Source organism: Artemia sp. Qi Xiang Cuo, chromosome 9, assembly GCF_049724085.1.
Source record: "Artemia sp. Qi Xiang Cuo chromosome 9, ASM4972408v1, whole genome shotgun sequence".
In the NCBI taxonomy this organism is placed as follows: Eukaryota; Metazoa; Arthropoda; class Branchiopoda; order Anostraca; family Artemiidae; genus Artemia; species Artemia sp. Qi Xiang Cuo.
Window position 1 is genome coordinate 12433600 of NC_142802.1, and position 23602 is coordinate 12457201.

The window sequence follows — 23602 nt, forward strand, 5'->3', positions numbered from 1 at the left end:
AAATATAAAGAAAATGATCTCTATGATCCATGCCCAGTCCAATAAACATATATAGTTTGAAGCCACAGGCACGTGTGCAAGGGGGGGGGAATTGGGCCCAAAAATAAACAACTTTTTTGGATGGGGAACAATAATAAAAAAATTATTTGATGATTTTAATAAAAAAGTGCCAAGAGATCAAGTTCTTCAAAGAGAATTCAAGATTCGGGGGAGCTCCCCCTGTGGGCATTCCTGGGAACTTATTTGCTAGAAATTGGCCAAACTTTTTTTAAGGGCAAGAAAAATTATTTCTTTAGTTGTTTTGTTTTTCCCAGTTTTTTTTTTTCAGGATGCAGTTTGTGTTCTAGGTTTTACGTTCCCTGTGGTTCACGTGGTTTAAGGTTTTACGTTTTTTCTTGTGTTGAGTCTCTTAAAGGTGTGAATGTATGATTTTGAAAATGTTTTTGTTTTTTCTGTATTTGTTTCCTTTTTGTTTCTCCCCTGTTTTTTTCCTGGCCATAGAGCCTTACGGGGGAGTTTATATTGAAGTGTATTTTGTTGAGTTTATTGATTGAATAAATTGATTGATTGATTGATTGATTGGTTGTGACTTACCAACAAACTAACGGGTGCGATTTGTACCTAGTGTAGATTGTATTTATGCATGGGCTGTTTCTAGGGTTGGTTGTACCCGGGGAAAAATTAATTACAGCGCCCCCCTCGTGACTCAAACATGAGCAAAAAAAGCCGGATCAAAGTGGGAAAGTGAATCAAAGTGAGCAATCCTCCAGCCGCGGCGTCCCATCCCCCCTTGGACGGCTTTGTATTTATTTTGTAATCGAATTCATTAGTTTAAGATCTATCCATTCATTGAGTCAGAATTATTACATTGCTTAGACTTTTTCTTAAAGAATGATCTAAACTTTCTTAAAAAGGAAAAATTTCTTATTTTTTTATTTTGCTGAAAAACCTTTTCTTCGTATTTTCAATCTAAAAAAAAATAAACCAAATTTAAATAATAATTCAGAAGATTTATAAAGCTGAATCAAAGCTATCTAATTTTGGCAAAATTCTTGAGTCACTGCGAAACACTAAAACCGCAGGTCTGCAGAAAATTAAACCTGAAACTTGCACAGGGGACACTTAAGTGCTCATTAGTATGGACGCGTTTAGGGGGATAAATATGGCCCACCAGTGCCAGTAATATATTGCACGAATCTCGTTTTTTTTTACACCACGAGCATAAAAACGGCGGCAAAATCATCAGTTTCTGAAAGTAGACTGGTGAATTTCAAATTCGAACCGCTAGTTTCGGGGAATGTTGATTTTTATAGGACATAAACATAATATTCCTTAATTTCCACTGCCGGTTCTTTTTTTTTCTTTTTTTTCAACGGTTGCTTCCTTTCTAGATAAAATGAAAGCATTTTTTTTTTTTTTATGTTGGTGAACGGGAAATCGATTATGATGATAAAAAGGTTAAAATCAAATAAATTTGAACAATCAGAACTGTTTTTGAAGTAGGACAAATCAACTTGGTTTTGAACAACTCAAATAATAACTGGCATGTCCCAGATATTTGTGTGGGGATAATTGTGCATATGACCCCACCCCCTCACAATTTTCTCGAATTATGAGTTAGCTTTTTTTTGCTGTTTTTTAGCTAGCTTTTTTTGCTGTTTTTTTTTCGAATTCCTATTCACACCCTAAATAATATCCTCTCAACCTCCTATAATAATTTCTTGTGTGCGAGCCTTGTATCTCCTTAAACTTTTCCTTTACTAAGTGCAGAATAAGCATTGAATTTTTAGTTTAGTTTATTTTTAATTGTTCTATTTGTTTCAACTATATACGTTGCGTGTGCAATATTAATTCAACGAAGGTTACTTTATTTTCAAAGAGATATTGCAAGAATTTATGGCCTTTCGGCTAACCAATAATATTTATTTATCTCCTAAAAATCCATGGGTATCCAACGTCCTAACAATTTATTTTGAATAATAAACACATTTAACCCAAGCTAATAATGATGCAAATAGCTTTAGTCAAAGAGAAAGGTATATTGGCGGAACTAGCCAAATGGGGAAAAAAAAAACTATAATACAATTATCTTAAATATTGTCTACAGGTTTCTCCACGAAGTCACAGGTTTCTGCTATAAACCTTCTTATCTCTTACATTTTACATATAATTCGTCAATTTTTTTGTGTGTTCTTCTTGTAAATATTTTTTGTATATTAAAAGGATTGTCTGATTATTTTGTCAGATATGTCTAATTTCAACAGCCATCGTATTATGAAATACAGATTGGTTTCACAGGAATTTAGGTTTTTTTTTCGTAATCTAGGGAAGAGACCAATTTTTTGTTTTTTTAATTTTTATAATAGAATATCGAAAATGTATTTTTCTAATGGATATATCCCAAAAAGGCCTTTTAAAATTAAAATACCCCCCCCCCCAAAAAAAAAGTATTTTTCAAAATTCAGGGGAGCCTGGGGGGCACATGCTCCCCTTAATTTACCCAATTGAAGCCATATATATATTTTTTTTTTTATTTGCTAGGCCCAACGGTAAAGAGTCACCTCCAAGTTATGTCAAAATATTTCATGCACCAATATCCTCACCTTCTGATTCATGGAGAGAAAGAAGGAGAAAAGGTGTTTCCCCCCGGAGTTTACCAGCTTTACTGAAGTCAAGAGCATGGGGCACAAGAACCATTTTTGATGCGCCGCCAGGAGGTGACGTTGCTTTGATCGATACTGGTAAGCTGAATTTGCTATGACTGCCGAATTCAGAGCGCAGGGGGACAGCACCCCCTGCAGGTTCGTAAAAAGTAAAACAAAAGTACCTGTTAAGTACTGTAAAGGCTAGATAAAAACAAGTATACAAACTTTCATATTTTTGAAATTCTTAATTAGATATAAAAAAGAATAACCTTCTACAAGGCTTGAATAAAATAGTATAATATAAATATAAAGAAAACAAATATATAGAATAAAGGGAATACTAGCCTTCTACCCACCTCCTAAAAGAGTTAATAATATCCTATTTGGAAAAATTCTGAGCCCGCCCTTGTTTACCACAAGCCAAATAAAGAGTGTAAATATTTTAAAGATAATGAGAATAGAATGGAATAGACAAAAAAAGCATACTCTATTTGTGAGCGAGGGGGCTAATTTGTCAAAGCAACAAACTAAACTGGCAAATTGAAGCTAAGGAGAATTGATAAAAAAAAATCAAATACTTAAATTTAACATTTTCAATAAATAACCTTAAAAATCAATTCCAAAGTATATCTAGGCTACTAGATTTTACTTCCCACCAAGTTTAGTCAAGGTCTGACTGTCCCTTCTGGAGGCATACGAGGACAAGTAGCGTACTCTTGTTGATTCTCTTGTATATGTCCTGATGATTGGAATTTGGGATCCTGCCCTCTTCTACTGAGATCATGTATGTTCATACATAAATTAAGGGACAAATACCCCTAAATAACCCAAAACACACAGCTGAAACACCTAACCTTGCTTCACAGAAGGTTCAATTGAGACCTAACCTCTTTTGTTAAATTTTCTGATGACAAGAATATTTAGATATCCCTCCTTCCCCCCTCTGAGGAGGTTTCACTTAGGTATGGACATCCGGAAAGTGTACTAGAAAGCTAGTTTTAACTTTCCAACATATTTATCTGAGATCTGGCAACCTCTTCTGTTAGACGTTCTGATGCAGGAATTTAAGCCGTTTTCTATCCCCATAAAATTCAGTTCAAATCCTGATACCATAAAGTAAAATGATCCTCAACTGCTGGAAGGATCCCCAGGATAGGACACAGATCTACGAAAATGGAGCAATGAAATAAAAATCAATATCTCTGTTCATCTTGATTTGTCACAATCGCGCCACAAAGAAAAAGAGTTTTCTTTTGTATAAAACTGGCACATGACCAAAAATTTTCATCATTTTTACTGCCTTAAGATTTCATGCAAAAGAACCTATCAATTTTTAAGTTCTTAATTTTACAAGTTCAAAATTTGACATGGCAATGCCAGGTAAATACAACAACGGGTGAAAAAAGCGGGGCTATTTGGCTTCCCTTTTGAGCATGCACTCAAGGAATAAACCGCAATTCCAAAAAAGCATCAATTAAAGAACACTTCTTAACAGGAAAGCATCATGAACTCTCTTTCTCTCTTTGGTAATAACGGGAAATGCGGCATAAAATAACGGCTAATACGTCACAAAATAAAACCAACAGAGCTAAAGCACACTTTTTAATAGGATCGAATAGGACAGCGGTCTCTCTTTTTCTCTTTGGTAATAACGGAAACGACACATAAAAAAATTACGGGTAATACGGTACAAAAATAATAGGTAATAGGCTCTGTCACAAAAACGAACCCATAGAGTTAAAGCACACTTTTTAACAGAAAAGTATAAAAGAATTATCTTTTATTTTCTCTTCGGCAATAAGGGGTAATATGTCACAAAAATAACCCAATAGAGTCAAAGCACACTTGTTAATAAGGAAGCAGTAATCTCCCCCTTTCTCTTTCGTAATCATAGCTGTTTATTTGGATTTTCATGGTCGCTTCTTACATTAAGATAAAAGGACTGTGTGTCTATTTCTTTTTTTGGTATATACTCACCGCCACATTAGCATCTACTTGAATCAGTAAATCTTAAGTGTTCCTGAAAAAATTTACGCAGTTTTTCAGTCATCAACCCGGTGAAAAGACGTCATTCTTTTTTTGTGTGTGTCTTTCTAGCACTTTAATTCATAAGGAAAGTTGCTAAAGCTAACAAATTGCATAACTTTCCTCAATCATGATATATAGTTTCGATATTTTATAGACTCCTCAAGTTTATAGTAGAATTTAAATTGAAGATTGTAACATATTTCTAAATTAGTTCTTTCTCATATTTTCTTCTTAGTGGCACTACATAATGGATGCAGCAGTCTCTGCTACCTAGTAAAGAGCGAAGTTCAGCCTGAAGTAACTGGAAATTTAAAAATACTTTTTGAAAGAAACTGTCAAGTGAGAAAATATTGCCATTCGAAGCTGATTCAGGGATAGTAACAACGATTTAGATTAAGTTTCATGGTAAAAGTTCATTACGAAAACGAATTCATGCGAACATTGGAAGATCGCCTGAAAAACCCTTAAAAATGATGTCGAATCGAAATGATAACTGCACAACCGGAAATGCCATTGTCAAAAACTACATAACAAAACATCCCCCCCCCACGTTGAAAAACAAGGAAAATGGCTTTTTTGCACGGGAAGGATTTGAGTGTACTCTTTTTTTCTTGTTTTTTTTTTATCCTCACTGATAGTGGGGCACTGAAATTTTATAGAAAGCTGTTTAAGGGTCCATTTGAAAGGCTATATCTACGTGTTTTTTGTAAGTAAAAAAAAGGTTATGTTAAAAATAAAATGCAATTTTTGACAATTAATATCTTGCTATTTTGGATATTTCCCCATATCTTGAAACGCCAAAGCTTGGGAAAGTATGTATTAAAATTTATGTAGAAAAATAAGGAAATTCTGTACGCATTACATTTTGCAATTAATATTTTACAATACACTTTACGATACTTTACAATGTATGTGAAGTTTGTAAAACAAAACTATGGCAAGTATACGTATCATCATTATTTGATATTTTTGTTTGTTTTTTCTAACCTTAGGGTTCTTACCAGGTCAAGAAAATTCTTTATTTTAAGTTAAGTTAATTAAATTCTTAACTTTAATTAATGTTTTAATGTGAGACGCATTGGAAGATAGATAGGATATATATAATTTAGGCTATATATTTTCTTATTAGAGGAGGTTGGGGGATAATTAAAGCGGGGCTGCATTGAAAATGTGTTAACTATGATTATTCCACATATTATGAAGTAAGAGTGATTAACATAACTTCACTTTTGGGGTGTGTTCTGCATAATGCGCACGTACCGAAGGGACAACCTACAAAACTCAAAGGGTTAAATTACAATGAGACATTGGTCGCAGATCTGTTATACTTTGGACTGATCCATCCTTGCCTTATTTTTTCAACATCTAGATTATTGTAACTCACACCTCTACTAGTATCAGAGCTTTGATAGTGTTCATTATTTGGTTTTCATCTGAATCCACAATCCTCAGTCGTTTGGTTCAACCCCTCTTTCCCAGTGCTGCCACCCTGGCCTGGAAGAGTTTACTAAATCTGAAATGAAAAATTTACTAAATCGTATCTGCTTTTATTGAATGCTCAAAAAAATTTTGCGAACCATCAAGCATCGATTTTTACTATAGGAGGATAATCAATACTATTTTCACAATCTTTTTTCCTTTTTTCTTCTTTCTTTCTCTGTTCCTCTTTTCTCTGTCTTTTCCTCTTTTCTTTCGTTTTCATAGTAGGCTATGATTGAAAATTCTGGAAACTTATAAGTTCAAAAATCCTTTGTTTTGGATTATTTGGATGTACTACTGGATAGGCTTCATATTCCAGATGTGGTGTATCCAAGACGTCAAACAATAGTCTGGAATCTTGGATTCTGGAAATTCTGTTGGTGAAGCCCGGCTTAAAATTTAACAATGGTCTTCAGGTCATAAAATCAGATATATTGAAAAAGTCTGATAGCCTGGGAAAATTTTCTGAAAAGAAATTAAGCCGGCATACCAGTCCTGATTTTAAATAGTTTGCCTTTCAAAGCGAGTATCATGAAGAAGCCGAGAGAAAAGTAGGGATTTTTCAGCGCTACGGTTAACGGGAAATCGCAAAAATGAGAGCAAATGTAGCCACAAAATCAGATTTTGTAATGAATGCACCCTATTTTTTTCCTGAATCCATGGAAAATAACAAAAGTTTTGTTTACTATAAATCCTTATTTTTTTACTAGATTTCGGGAAATTTACTAGATTCTCCAAATTTCCTAGTTTTTTTTTACTAGATCTAGTAAAATCCTACTGACGGTGGCAACTCTGCTCTTCAACTTTGTTTGGTTGCTTAAAAACTGATCTTCATATGTATCAGTTCTTCATGCTCTTGACTATATGAACTTGGTGGCTGTTCAAATACATTGCGAGTTCCCTTTATGCAGAAGAATTTTGAATTTTTATTTTTAGAGAAAGACATCTTCAAGTATCTGTGTTAAGCTTTTTTTCAAACTTTTTTTCAATTTTTGACTATGTTGTACACAGAAGTTTCGTTGGTGCGATGCAACAATATCATGCCGCAAGCCAACGAACGTTAAGGTACTCTCTCGATTGACATCACTTGACTGCAACAGAAAAATATTTTCCTTATCGGTCATTTTCCCAGGTCCTTAAAGCGGCGATCACAAGCAGGTCGAGCGGGATTTCGACGCCTAAACATATATATCTAGCTATGCACTTGTTTAGCCATGCATGTGTGTGAACCCCACTCCTATATGCAGATGAGGAATATAGGGAGAAAAGAACTTTCTGATTGGTAGAATTTGGAATCGTAGACAGAGTCTTAGGCTCTAAAACTGAGTACTTAATTGTAAAATATTGTATTCAAAAGTCAAATTTTACATATGAATGGAAACTTTTAGGGTTTTGATGTCTAGGCAGACATTCGGAACTTTAAAAGCACGCATCTACGTGTGAATGTCGTTTATGAGAAACAACTATTCCAAAAAGTAGTCACAAAGGCCCTACAAAAGGACTGATTATTAAAATTTGGCCTAATCCTTCTTACTGTTTAGACCTAGGTATTTTCTAAGACTACACTGCTTTTCTATGACGAACAAATAAAATTTCAATGGGGATAAATCCTTATATTAGACAGTAAAAACAGCTACAAAATCTCTAGATATTTCGGTCACATATACAGTGACCGTCTTCAGTAGATAAACTGCCGAAGACCATGGTAAACTTTTTAGATTACGTTGAACACAGATAGACGAAGGTTGAGGGCCCCTCCCCCCCCCAAAGATCATAAATTGTCTTGAACTTTAGGCCACTGATTACTTATATTACCAAACAAAATTGGTCTTTGTATTATTGCCCTCCCCTCTCCCTTCCGAAATGTGTTTTTATTTTTGCGTCCCCCCTCCGGAAAAAAACCCTGCATGTGTGCCTGATGTGGACCGTTCTTTACACACCCATCCTCATATTAGCTCTTTTTATATTTTCTGCCTTCCTAAAATATTACCTTTTATGCTTATTATTTGCATTTCACTAGTCTTCTCATAGTGTATAATTTCAGGTACTATAAGAAACAATAAAATTAATTTGTGTGAAAAAAATGAAGTGTTCCTTTTTGTTTAACAGGAAGAGTGGTTAATTTGACAAGTGGCTTTTTAGAGGTTCACAAACTTAGCATAAGCCTATCGACCATGAACTTTATATTTTGTATGCCCAATATTACGCATACAGTGTTTATTGAAGGTAATTTTAAACAAATCATCCTGCGTACGGAAGGAGTAAACAAAAGTGAAAAAGGCTATAGGCGATTTATTAATTTGTTTGGACATTAGCTGGGTAGGCCTAGGTTTGATTTAAGAGATAGCTACTATATTTTTGTCCAAGGCCAAGAATTGAAGTACAATGATTGATTGACGACAAAGAAAGATATTGCGATCTTCGTTGACGTTTTAGGTTCTAGATGTCTCAGTCCATCCGCGATAAGAAAAATTATTATTGCGTTTAAAATTAATCGAGGGAAAAAGGAAAAAGCTGAAGAATTGATAATAATCTAGGACGCCAGTGGTGTTCTATTTTCGCGAAAACACCTTTTTTTGACGCTATGATGCAAGTTTAATCAGATCAGTAAAACATTATTTTCTCCTCGTCATTAACGTTATTCGAGTAAAAACTAGTTTCCATTCAGCCACTATAGGCTGTTGCCAAATAACAACTGATGAATATTTACATCTTAAAAAGCCTACCTTTTTGACAGATGCGACGCGTGGCGTGGCTGCGGTGCGTGTAGCAAAATTCTTAACGGATTTTGGCTGGATAAATATCCAAACTTCTTGTAAAAGGGATTGACAACAGTGACCTTGTGCAACTCGGCATGTTAATGGGGGGGGGGGATTGCCTCCCCCTAGAATTTACCTCCTTTGTAGATTTTGAAAGATATATTTTTGGGGGATTTTAATAAAAAAAAGTCTTTTTTTGTATTTTTCATTGTATAATCGGAAAAACAGCTTTTTTCGCCCCTACATTTTCGTGAATTGGCACCCCTATTCGCAACTGATTTGCATTGATGTTTGTCTTTCCCATTTTTTGCATTTGCCCCCCCCCCCCCACAGGACAGATTGAAAAAAATACAACTGAAAATCCGAAAAGTAAGCACACGTATAATGCAGAAGTTTGGTTGCAAAAAGTGGGGCTATTTTTAGCCATTATTGGCAGCGTACCATCCAATAACTCAATGGTGAATTATCAGGATTGATATTTGGTTCATAAACATGCTGTTACCACAAAAATATGGAAAATTTATTATAAGTGGTGCTCTGTGAGATACAGTAAAATTGCTAGTTTTTGCATTTCTAGGTTCATACCTGGGGGAATCTGTAGATCTGTATTTTTTTTTTCCTTTTTTAGACGACTATGCAACACCTAGACATAATTTCATCTATTCTTTTTTTATAGTCGCTAGGACTTTACAAAAACCAACAAAACTTAAAATACTTCTTGATTTTGAAAATAAAACAAGCTGTTAAATTGATTCTAACCTTTTTTTTGGAGCAAGACTTGTGAAAAAAAAACATTTGCTTTGTACTAGGAATTGGCAAACAAAACATCTTTAAATACTTATATTGAAATCAGTTTGCGAACTCCTGGGATCCTAAATAAGCACTTGGTAAAGGGGGAGAGTTAATTTGGTTCTTAATCTCCCCTGAATTCCCAGACTTTAATGGTGTTTTTTTTCACATTTTTTTTCATTGATTCGCCTCATTTTCGTTTTCATTACCCCCTCCCCCTGCGTTTATTTATACATATTTTCCAGATCTTTACGAAGTGATATTGAACCTAAAATCCCGAAAACATTAAATGACATAGAAAGTTTCCAGGTTATTTGACATTTTGATAAATTGACTAGCTACCTTCAAAACGTCCAATTTTGGGTTCCGTTTCAATGAACTATCTGTCATGGGAAAATGGAAGTCTGATATTTTACATAAGTGTCAGTCTTTCGTAAACATATCCTATTATTAATGTAACTATTCAAAATATTAAAAATATTCGTGGTTTTTCGTTTTTCCTTCTTGGAATTTAGGACGCCTGACTCCCAAATATTTCAGTTCAGTTCAATATGGGTTTTAATTCAAAAAAATATATATAAAAATACACTTAACTTAGTTCCTTGCGCATTGATGCACGTTTGGGCCCGTAATAATTGCACACTCTAAATACAGCGTGGCCTCCTGTTGTAAAGTATTTAACATCAATTCGAGAAGCTTTTCCCGGTATCTCATTTCGTAGTTAGTTGGGGATTTATGTGTCAACAATAGCGGTCCAGGGGGGAGCTCTTGGGACTAAAGCTAGTCGTGGGAAAGTGGTCGGTCTCAGGCCTGGAACTTCCGTTCCAGGAAAGTTACATTCTTCGCTCATTTCTAAAGGCAGTCCATCGTTCGCCTTCGTCGTAGCTAGTTGATCTTGTGCTACCTTATTTTCTCTATGTGCATTGTCACGTTATTTAATAAAGACCATGTACCAACGTTTATCGTCTATCTTTGGAATTTACGTAAACCATCACATCTGCCAATATAAAAGGGCATATAGAAAGAACTTAAAAAGAGGTTTACAGAGTAAAGGGAGCTGGTTTTAAGGTCCCGTGGGATGGTACTGATGCCTCACGGGATGGTTTTTTTTTTTTTTTTGTTGCACTGCGAGATGGAACTGAGAACTCGCAGGGTGGTTTGGCTACCCCGGGAAAGGGAGCTGGTGTTGATGTCACGGGGGATGGTACTGATGACAAACGGGCTGGTTTTTTTGTTGATCTGCGAGAGGGTACTGATGCCTCGCCGGGCGGTTTGGATACCCAGGAAAAGGGGGCGGGTTTTGAGGTCCAGTGGGATGAGGTTGATGCCTCACGGGATGGTTTTAATGCGTAGCGCTAATAGTTATGTAGAGATATCAACAGTAGTACTGCCATTTGTCGAACCACAAGTTAGTAGAGCAAAACCAAATAGGTCAAAACCGAGTGCATTCCATAGCAATAAAACCCCGAGGATTTTATTGGGAATAATATCTTAACGTCATTGCTGCATGGTATGATTTTTAGAGTTTGCAATTTCATTTATTTGTCGCTGGTATTTTCAGGATTAATTAGCCTTTCCCGGTCATTCCTTTTGCCCTAATTCAAAGTTTATACATAATCCCAACTTTCCTTGTCCTCATCAAATTCAGTGGTATGGGGAACAAGTCTATTTTAAAGTATACAAAGAAAAATGAAGTGTTAAAATATCCAGTTTCCGACTACTGTTATTGGTGTGGTTCGTTTATACTGTATAAATTTTTACTTATGCAAGTATTGTGTAGTGTTTATATTATGTAATTCTTTACTAGTTTATGCTGAAGAATGTTAGTAGGCGAGAAGTGAATAATTTGGGAAGGGAATGTTTTGAATTCAATTAAAGTTTGGGGGTTTAATGAGAAGGGGATAAGCCAAATTTGGGAAATTTAACTTAAAACAGGGGGTGAGAATCTGTAAAGTATTTAACATCAATTCGAGTAAGCTTTTCCCGGTATCTCATTTTGTAGGTTAGTTGGGGATTTATGTGTCAACAATAGCGGTCCAGGGGGAGCTCTTGGGACTAAAGCTAGTCGTGGGAAAGTGGTCGTCCCCAGGCCTGGAACTTCCGTTCCAGGAAAGTTACATTCTTCGCTCATTTCTAAAGGCAGTCCATCTTTCGCCTCCGTCGTAGCTAGTTGTTCTTGTGCTACCTTATTTTCTCTATGTGCATTCTCACGTTATTTAATAATATTTAATAATAATAGTTTAGAAACAAATTTGGGCTATATATTTGCACATTAGGGAGAGGGGGGTAAAGCATACCATATATTAAATACGTAACCTAACATAACCTAACCTAGGTACCTTTTTCCTCCCCTAAACCCCAAAAAATAATAGTTTAAACATCGGAAACGCAACGAAAACTACTCTTGTCGGGTATCTTGAAACTGGCGGGTATCTGTAGCGTCTCCAGTTTGACATTCCATATACAGTATATAAAAAAGTACGTTTAATGCGCAAGTACCTAAATAGGGGACATACAGTGAGTTTGTCACGAATTGATACGGCAGGGTTGATCAAATGGAAATTTACAGCAAAAGTTGTGCTCTGAAGATGGATGAATGAGAACAAAGTTTCAGTGACGTAGCAGAGGTTACGAATCGATTGAAGTGAATTTGATAACCAAATTTTGTGTATTTAACTAAAAACCTATTTTTGCTTGAATTGCCTTTTGATTTTGGTTCGTTGATCCACAGGCTACATGTTTAGATCTCTATATCTACATATTATATATTTGGGATATATTATTGGAGTTCCAGTGACACAATAAACCATACCCTAAAGTTATAAATTTCTTGTAGGCAATCAGGGACCCTACCTGGGGGAAGGGTTCAACTCCCTTCCCCAAGATTCATAGCCCCTCCTGGATTTTGAAAATATCTTCCTTTGGTTTTTGAAAAATAGATTTTTAAAAATACACTTTTCTGTATTTTCATACTTAAAAAAAGGAAAAAAACTTACCCCGCCTGTTCCCAGCATTTTCGCGAATCAGCGACATCCTAAAGTTATAAATAACCTTAATTATCATGATAAATCCTATATTTTATTTTAGGTGTCGAAATAATTGGGTATCAGCATGTCGGCACATATTATGGAAAAGGTCGTGATTTCCCCAGCATTGATAAAATATTCCCCGCCGAAAAAACAAAACTAACCAAGTTAAACAGTGCTGGCTCTGACAGTGCTCTATCCGCAGACTCGAATAATTCTGTGTCCTGCCTTCCAAGTGGTGAACAAAGTGTGGCAGATGTGACAAGACAAAGAAGTGGTAGTTATGATGAAGTGGACGGAGCTATTAAAAAGAGCCAATCTTTGGCTCTAATTCCAAGACCGTCTTTGAAGCTTAAAAGGACTAATACATTATCTAGAAGGTTTAGCCCTGATCAGAAGCTGCAAGTGGTATGACTTTTTTAATTTTTACTCAATTAATTATTAAGATTATCGACATACACCGTTTCTGTAGGACTAACCTGCCCTCTCTTTGGAGAAAAAAAAAATCCAGGTTCAGCACAGAGTTAAAGATACAGCCAAATCTGGTGTGAATTCTAAGATAGGCTTTAGTCTCATTTAGAGTTCTTCTCTAAATGTGAGAAATTTTTATAGTATGATTTAGTGGCACAAAAGTTAGGAAGAGCAAAAAAAACAATGTTTACAAGCAACGTTAAGTCAAGGTGCATAGGTGTCCAAAAATCAAGTGGTTGACCCATGGACGTACGCAGGGGGGGGGGGCTCCAGGCCAGACCCTCCTCGAAATCCCACGATTTTTATTTTCCCATAATTTTCTGATTTTTCTCACCGAATAATGGGTTTGAAGGATTTGCCCCCCCCCGAAATAAACTGAGCCCCCCCCCCGAAACAAATTCCTGCATGCGTGCCTGGGTTGACCCCTCTTTGCCTTATGGTGTACACCTTGGAGTACCCCTTGTTCCGCCACCCCGTACCACTTTTGAAAGGGGACAACCCCTTGAAAAATTTGTCTTAAAAAACGGTGTAGTGCACATGCTATAATAATGGAACAATTGAAATTAGAAAGGCTTGTGCAATAAAACGTAACGATAAAAAGAAATAACAGTTTACATAAATTGAAAACAGGAATGATAGCTTTTGATTTAGGGGCTTGACACAAGAAAAAACGAGAAGCAGCAATATTTGTCTCAGGCAAGCAATGGTTTTTTTGCAGAGCTGTTTTCAAAGCCCCTAAATACTGTGAACTATAAGAAAAATAACGTTAAATCGAGATAATGGGTTGATTAACCATAAAATAACAGTTTACGTAAATTGAAAACAGTAATGTCAGCGTTTTGGCAGACTTTTTTTCTACTTGACAAAAAAAACGAAAAGCAGTAATGTTTATTTTAGGCCAAACAATAGTTTTTTTTTGCAAAACTGTGTTCAAAGCCCCTAAATACTGTGAACTAGGCCCTATAAGAAAAATAACGTTAAATTTGAAATAATATGGGTTGATAAATGATAAAATAATAGTTTACATAAATTGAAAATAGTAATGACAGAGTTTTGGTTGACTTTTTTTCTACTTGACAAAAAAAACGAAAAGCAGTAATGTTTATTTTAGGCCAAGCAACGTTTTTTTTTGCGAAACTGTTTTGAAAGCCCCAAATACTGTGAACTATAAGAAAAATAACGTTAAATTTGAAATAATATGGGTTGATAAACGATAAAATAAGAGTTTACATAAATTGAAAAGAGTAATGACAGCTTTTTGGTTGACTTTTTTTCTGCTTGACAAAAAAAAACGAAAAGCAGTAATGTTTATTTTAGGCCAAGCAACGGTTTTTTGCAAAACTGTTTTCAAAGCCCCCAAACACTGTGAAGCATAAAAAAAAATAATGTTAAATCTGAAATAAAATTTGTTGATAAACCAACGGCTTTTTCACACAACTGTTTTCAAAGACCCCAGATACTGTGAAATATAGGAAAAATAACTGTAAATTTGTAATAATATGTATTGGTAAACCATAATATCACAGTTTAAATAAATTACAACAGGATGAAAATCGAAGTGGTAGACTTTTTTCCCTCCTTAATAGAAAACGGGAAAAAGTGACTATTTTCCGAGGCCAGTCAACTGTTTTAACAGACGAAGGACCATTTTTCAAGTGTGCCTGAACTTACCGTTAAAATAGTTAAATTTAAGCTGGATTTATGCCAGGGCCGTGGCCAGGAGGCTTACCGGTTTGAACTCCCCCCTTCAAAAATATGTACCCGACTCTGAAATTGGTCTTTAAAATGCAGGTAAAAAAAAAACCTTATTTGAGAGTGTAAGACAGATTCCATTTTTTTTGTATTTTGGTACCTTTCCTCCTACCCTAACAAAATTATTTTAGTATTTTCTCCAAAAGAAAATCTTAGATGTGGCCCTGTTTCACATTGAATCTTATGATTAGTTGCATGTGAGTCAAGTTAAATTAACCGGAGTAACCCAGATTGACCCCCCGAAATATATTTCCCACTCGGAAATTGGTTTTAAAATGCAAGTAAAAAAACCGCAGTTAAGACCGTTAGACAAATTCATAAGGAGTTAAGCCCCTTCTTCTTCATTCTGGTGGTAAACACCAACCCCAAAAAAATATTTCTGGTAGCCCCCCCCCCCCGAAAAAAAAATGCTGTTTCATGTTAGATCCGTTGAGTACTTGCATATGAGTCATGTTAAATTTTATCTTGCAATAACCTATATCTTACTTCCAAATTGTTTTATAAGTGTCAGTTTATTTATACAAAAATTTTATTCGGGGGAAGGGGATAGTTGTATGTTTTCAGTGTGCCTAGACTTAAAATCAAAATGGGGTCTTAAATTGGGTTCACATTGAACCGAAGAACACTTGCATGTGTCAGGTTAAAGTTTTACTTGCGATTTCGTGCCCAATTGGCGAGTCTTATCTTGCCTACATTTTACTGTATCACAAATATTGACTTAAGCACATAAATAAACTTTTTTTAAGGGGAAGGGGGGGGGTAAATTTGTCTTCAAGAAGCTGAAATCGTCAACTGTCTTGAAAAAAACGTCTTTTCAGAAAACGTTACATTTCTTTTCGTACTAAATTTTATGTTATTTATGCATTTTTGTCTTCCAGGAGGAAGGGGTCGAAAGTTTCGTAAGCCGGCTGCAGTCAAATTCTATAGATTTGACTTAGATCGTAAGTGGGAATCTGCTGCATGTGCAATAAAAGTTAGCAAACATGGTGACATTTTTACTCCAAAACAAATATCAGTTTCTGATCATTGGATTCGCGTACTGTGAGAATCAAGGGTATAAGCTTAGAATTGAGGATAATGAGAAAAAAAAACATGTTCTTAATCATCAAAAGATGATTCCACTATACTTTCTCCAACCTCACCCTCCCCCCCTAAAGCGTAAAATAAAAACCAAAATATTTATTTCTTATGCATTTTTCCTTGTGTCAGTCATGTCCCAACCCCTAAATTCAGTAAATGCTGACGAAATTAAGAAACGGAAAAACACATGGGAAAAATATAATTTGGGCTATATATTTGCAGATAAGGGGGGGGGGATGAGGAGGTAGATTATAGTGAAATCGCTTACAAAATTTGCTAACTATAATTTTTCTGCATATTATGAAGCAAGGATTGTTGGTACTTTCACATTAGATGGGCCTTTCTAAAAAGTCAAGTTTGGTTAATGCTAATGAAATCAAATAAAATAGGATGACTATATAATAGTTTAGAAACAAATCTGGGCTTTATTGTGACCTAGATACCTTTTTCCCCATCTGATTTCCAAAAAAAAAACACAGTTTAATATCGTATACGCAATTAAAACCACGCTAGACAAAGTATTTCTCTCAGCAGTGTCTTGAATCATCTTTTATCAAAACGGGTTTTTCAACGCCCGTTTGACTGTAGCATCTAGTATCTCTTATATGACTTCTTTAGAGGGGCCCATCGGGTGTATCCCATTTGAGCGCTTTCCCAATTGAGCGCCAGGGCGCGCAAATGGGAATTTCCCATGTGCGCGCCGTATTTTAATTAGTTCAGTTGTGTCCCATTTGAGCGCCAGATAATATTTTGCGTATGTTAGGTGATATAGCTAGGTGATCAGGTAAATTTTTCGCAAATCATATTATTGACTTACGAATAAAGTAAACACACCACTCGATGCCTTTTTTAGGCTCTTTCCAAATATAATAATCATTTTTGTCGGAAATGAATTTTACCCCCACCCCTATGTATACCACTCCAGGGTATATATATGCTCTTTCGGGGGGTGGGGGTAATTTTTAATCTTACCTCCCATTAACATCAGAAATAAAATTTACCCCCCCCCTAATGTGCAAATATATACCCTGAATTGGTATATATAGGGGTGGGGGTAAAATTCATATCAGAAAAAATGATTATTCTATTTGGAAAGAGCATAAAAAAGGTATCGAGTGGTATGTTTACTTTATTCTTATGTCAATAATATCAACTGCGAAAAATTTACCGACGGGTCTTCATGTCTGTTTTCCTCATACAGTATATAGCGGTGGATACCGCATAATGCATAAGTACCTGTATATACCTTTAGTAGTAAATATATATGGTATACATAAATACTATATATATTTACTTAGTTTATAATACTATAAATGGAAGTTATTTTCACAACCATTGACCCAATAAAATCCTCAGTTTTGTTCGTTGTCTTCGTGGCAATAAATATTTCTACAGGTCAATGTGGCAGCAAACCACGCTTCATCCACCGCAAAATCACAATTTTGGGTTTGGCGCTCAAATGGTACTCCGTGGCGCTCAAATGGGAACAAAATTCCATGGCGCTCAAATGGAACAAAATTCCGTGGCGCTCAAATGGGAAAGCGCTCAAATGGGAACACCCCGGCCCATCTAATGCAAAACTACCGAATTTTTTTCTTAACATATTTCCTTCTCAGTAGCCCCAATTTTAGACTTCTACCAAACCAAACACTGGGATTAATCACTAGTGTTAATAACCTGAGTATAAAAAGAAGTCAAATACTATCCATTGCTAGAAAATGCTTACATTTTTCGTGAATTGAATTTTCTTTTCAGGGGCATGATTATCTTCCTTTGATTAAAATTGCTTCAAAAGGACCGGTTTCAAATGTTTGATTGTTAGCTATCTTCAACAACATTCTTCATTTGTAAGCATCATCTCAAGGCATTCAACAGTAATTATCAATGAAAAAAGGGGCTTTCGGACAGGTTTTTCTACTTTATCATTCTCCTCTTTTGAACATGTGAATATTAAGATGGCAAAGGGTTTAAAAAATGCTGCGTCAGGTGCAGTCCGAGAAAAGAAGGAACAAAATTATTACTTTTGATTTTTCGCACTTGTGTTATAGCAAACATACTCAAGAAGTGAATTTAGTTTAATCATAATGAAATATATCAGAACTCGACGAAAATATAATACTTTAGTTTATATAGTAATATAATTTGGGCTATACATTTGCGGATAAGGGGGAAGGGATGGGCCAAAGTAACCTAGCCTTAAATAATTTGGGCTATATATTTTCACATTAGAGAGAGGGGGGGGGGGGTTTAAAGCAACCTAAGCTTACCCTCCCTAATTGGCAAACATATAGCCTAAATTATGCAAGTCCATTACATTCTATTACCCGTCATTTGTCTTTGTGGCTATGAAACCGGTTTTCTAAGATCTTACATTCAGCAAACCTCTCGACTGTGTTTGGTATAATGCATAAGTACCGAGTTTTCTATTCTTCTGCATCAACGATAAGTATATATTCAACGACATTGGACCTTGATTTGTTGGCTGGTTGGGTAGATAAGTACGCAGCATGGAGGGAGCTTTCGGTTGGGCCGGATTTTTATGAGTTTTTGCATAATTTTGTGCATTTTGAATGTAACTCACCTATTATTGGCACTTTTTCCAGTGCCTTGCCCCCTCCAAAACTTTGACAAAAAATCTTGCGTAATTGCCTACACGGAGGAAATCCCCATATGCTGATAAATGATGGATGAAACAACTCGTGTCTGCTGGATGATCGATTGGTCATTCTGAGAACCAATAAATTAAACAAAAAAGATTGAGAGAGTAGAATGATTCTGTGTCCGTGATAATAAGTGTAACAGGCCTTTCCATAAGTCTCGGTTTGTAATCAAAATTGACGGTTCCTTTTAAGAAGGAAACAATGAAATTATTTTTAAATATAACATGAAAAGACTATGGATCAATAACGACTAAGTTTTTGTTATGATTAACTGGAACGTCTGATTGAGATTTAATGTCAATGTTCTCTTCTAAAAAATGTGGATAAAATATGAATTTCCGGGAAATATCGGGAAATCGTAGCAGCAGAGACAATGACGCAACAAAAATCTACCAAAGTAATCAGGCACTAATCAATGTCAGAAGGGGCTATGGAGGTCATGACGTGAGACCCACCACCCCTGGCGTACTGTCCTGATACTATTAGCCTGATTTCCTTTGGAGACAAACTACCTGCGGCGTGGGAATGGGGGGGGGGGTAAATATGTATTTTTGTAATCATTCATACGAGGAATCATTATAAAATCTCTCCTTATTTACTGGCAGGCACGTACGAAGGGGGGGGGGGGTCAAGTATATTGAACACAAGAGAACTCGATATTTTATAGGCTATTTATGATGTTTTCTGTAATTCCTTACATTTTATCTTATGACTTGACTGCTCTTTGTGTTTTTTATCTGCTTTTCATTTTGGGACTTCCTTCAGAAATGTTGCTCTAACTGTCTAGGGGGGCTACTCTCACCCCCCCCCCCCACACTCCAATTTCTTACCAGCCCCAGCCACCCGTCCTCTAGCCTTCATGTAAAAAAATATTGTCATTGGAAATTGTTGTTGTTATTTTCATTGGAAAAACTTGAAAAGATAACACAACTCTAGATTTGAAAAACAAATTTTGCCCCTCCACTCTACATTTCGTGAATTAACGCACTATCCCAACTATCTCAGACTCTCTTATCGCACAACTGTCTCAGATTTACACACACACACACACACACACACACACACACACACACACACACACACACACACACACACACACACACACACACACACACACACACACACACACACACACACACACACACACACACACACACACACATACAAACACACACACACACACACAAACAAACACAAACACACAAACACAGACACACACTCACATAAACAGACACACACACAACCTCACACATACACACAAACACACACACACACACACACACACCTACCCACACACACCCACACACACAGACACCCACACCCACACACTCCAACACAGACACACACACACTCTCAATCACACACACACACACACACAGACACAAACACTCACTCTGACTCACTCACAGTCAAACACCGACAGTCACTCACTCACAATGCCACACACCCAAAGAAACACACAGACACACAAACACAGAGACACACACACAGAGACACAAACACAGAGAGACACACACAGAGACACTCACACAGAGACACACACAGACAGACACACACACAGAGAAACACACACACACACACACACACAGAGCACAGACAAACATACACACACACACAGAGACACACACACAGAGACACACACACAGAGACACACAACCCGATATACACACAGAGAGAGACACACACAGAAACAATCACAGAGAGACACACAGACAGACACACACACACAGACACAAAAACACGGAGACACTCTCAGAGAGAGAATCTCACAGAGTCTAAAACACAGTGTCTAACACACAGAGTCAATCACAGAGAGACACTCACTCAGCGACACACACTCAGACACACACACACACAGTCAATCACACACAGGCACACACACAGAGACAAACACACAGTGTCACACACACACAGACACTCACACACAGACCCACACACACACGCACACCCACACAGCCACACACACACACTCACACTCTCACAGCCACACACACACCCCCACCCCCACCCAGACACACACACAGAGACACACACAGAGCCAGACACCCAGAGCGACAGGGCCCCCGAGAGACTATCACAGAGACACACACACAGACACTCACACACACCCACGCACTCACTCTGTCTAAAACACTGTGTCACTCACACAGAGACACACACACACGCTCACTCTCACTGAGTCACTCACACAGACTCACTCACACAGAGACACTCACACAGAGTCACACACACAGAGTCACACACAGACACTCCCACACACAGCCACAATCACACAGAGTCCCACACACAGAGTCACTCACACACCGTCACACACACACCGACAATCACAGACCGACACACACACACACTCACACACACACAGGCCCACACACACACACCCACAAACAGACACAAACAAAGAGAGACACACTCACACCCTGACACCCACAGAGACACACACACAGACACACACACCCTCCGCCACAAACAAACACAGACAACCCCACCGACAGACACCCCCACACGCAAACACAAACAGACACACACACAGCGCCCCACACAGACAGACACACACACAGAGACACACACACAGAGACACACATACAGAGACACACACACAGAGACCAACACTCTCCCCCACAAACCGACACGCAAACACACACAGACACACACACACAGCCAATCACACAGCCACCCACACACACCCAGACACACACACACCGACACACACCCCGACACACACCCACACAGCCACACCGCCACACCCACACCCCCAGCGTCTAAAAGAGAGTCACAGACTCAGACAGACTCACACAGACACTCTCACTCGCAGACACACACACAGAGACACACACACAGAGACACACACACAGACACCCAGTCCCACTGACACACACACAGAGACAAAACGACAGACCCCCACTAACAGACACACACCCACCGACACACACCCAACCCCACACACCCACCGACAGACCCACCCCGCCCGACACACACCGACCCACACACACAGACACAAACACAGAGACAGACACACACACAGACACACACACACAGACACACACACACAGACACACACACACAGACACACACACACACACACACAGACACACACAGACACACACAGACACACAGAGACACACACATATAAACACACACACACACACACAAATACATATACACACACATACACACACACACATATATATATATATATATATATATATATATATATATATATATATATATATATATATATATATATATATATATATATATATATATATATATATATATATATATATATATATATATATATATATATATATATATATATATATATATATATATATATATATATATATATATATATATATATATATATATATATATATATATATATATATTTAATGTTGATTCCAGGTATTGTTACAAGTTGTGCAAACAATCGATGAGCCAAAGGGGGGCATAAAGGACGCATAAAGTCTCATGAGTTTGTAGAGGATCTACTTTTTTGAATTTTAAAGGATTTTTCATACCTTTCATATTTGAAGTATAGCATAAATGTTTTAATTGTTTACCAAATTGTACAGATTAACTCAAAAGAGAAACTATCATTATTAACAGCAAATCAAGCTCAAGATAGGCACAATTGCAAGATTGAAGTGTCTCAATAGAACTGGTTATGGTTAGCTACTTCGTACGTTTCGACCTCCAAAGATCCGATCTTACGTTCAATAATCTTACTGATTTTTTTTTTGAAATTTTAGCGTTAAATAGGCCATTGCAAAAGCACTAATTGAAACCCATTGCAGCTAGTTATTTGCTTATTGTGCTTCAGAGTTCAATAAGCTGCAATTCTAGAAAATTATTGGGAAGTTTATATAACCAGATATCAAAGGTTCTATGGGTTCACAAGTTTTTTTTTTCTTTTGTATAAGATTTATTTTAATGTTTAAACCGCGTTCGATAGAGCACACAAATTCTACTTGTTCAATGATTTATTGCAGTTAACCTCTGTTCGGCTGTGGCAGACCAAAAGGTGGTAAGTGACATGTTCTCGAAAAATGAGTTTTATCCTTATCCCCACCAAACAGAACATGCTCGATCCATTGATCTATTCAGAATCTACGTATCTCCTTTCGTTCCCGAGATATTCAAAGCTTTGTGATCCGTTATTAAGACGTTATGTGCATTTCTCGGACTGTTTTGCAGGCGCTAAGTTCAAAAGGAGCTAAGTTCACAGACGGGCAGGTCCTGCACTTATCTCCTTTTGGGCTGCCGTGGATACCAGTAAAACAAGTTTTCAAGTTGTCACTAGTAGGGTGTATCTATGGAATTTGCTCGGGGGTATAGCAATTCCCATGCTATGATTACCAGACTGGTTATTTGGCAGTGTATAATATGGTCAAACATGTTTTGAGAGTATGATCATAATTATATAATTTAAGCAGACAGGTTTTTTCTGTTATTAATAAGAACATGTTAAATATTCGGGTAAACATACGACTATAAATAAGGCTATTGTGTCTTTCTGAAGTTTCTGTGAGAGGCGGGGGTAAAGTATTTAGTTTAAATAATTCTAGGAGGAATTGAGTTTTGCAGCTGGTGTGGAAAAATGGTACTTGTTAAATATTCGGGTAAACATACGACTAAGAAACGCTTCACTATAAACAAGACTATTGTGTTTTTCTGAACTTTCTAGGGCGGGGGGTAACTATTTAGTTTAAATAATTCTAGGTGGTCTTGAGTCTTTTGGATGTTATTGAAAAATGGTACTTTTTAGATATTCGGGTAAACATACAACTAATAAACGCTTCACTATAAATAAGGCTATCGTGTTTTTCCGAACTTTCTAGGGCGGGGGTAACTATTTAGTTTAAATAATTCTAGGAGGACTTGAGTTTTATGGATGGTATGGAAAAATGGTACTT

General features: G+C 36.8%; 1 protein-coding gene across 1 annotated transcript in view; it reads left to right on the forward strand.

Moving 5' to 3' along the window:
- LOC148948318 (uncharacterized) overlaps nt 1–23602 on the forward strand; it is a 135672-nt gene that overhangs the window by 55586 nt on the left and 56484 nt on the right. Inside the window, exons 6-7 of the mRNA XM_089094886.1 lie at nt 2542–2741; nt 12788–13134. Of these exons, the coding sequence (XP_088951012.1) occupies nt 2542–2741; nt 12788–13134 (547 nt within the window). The remainder of the gene's footprint in view (nt 1–2541; nt 2742–12787; nt 13135–23602) is intronic.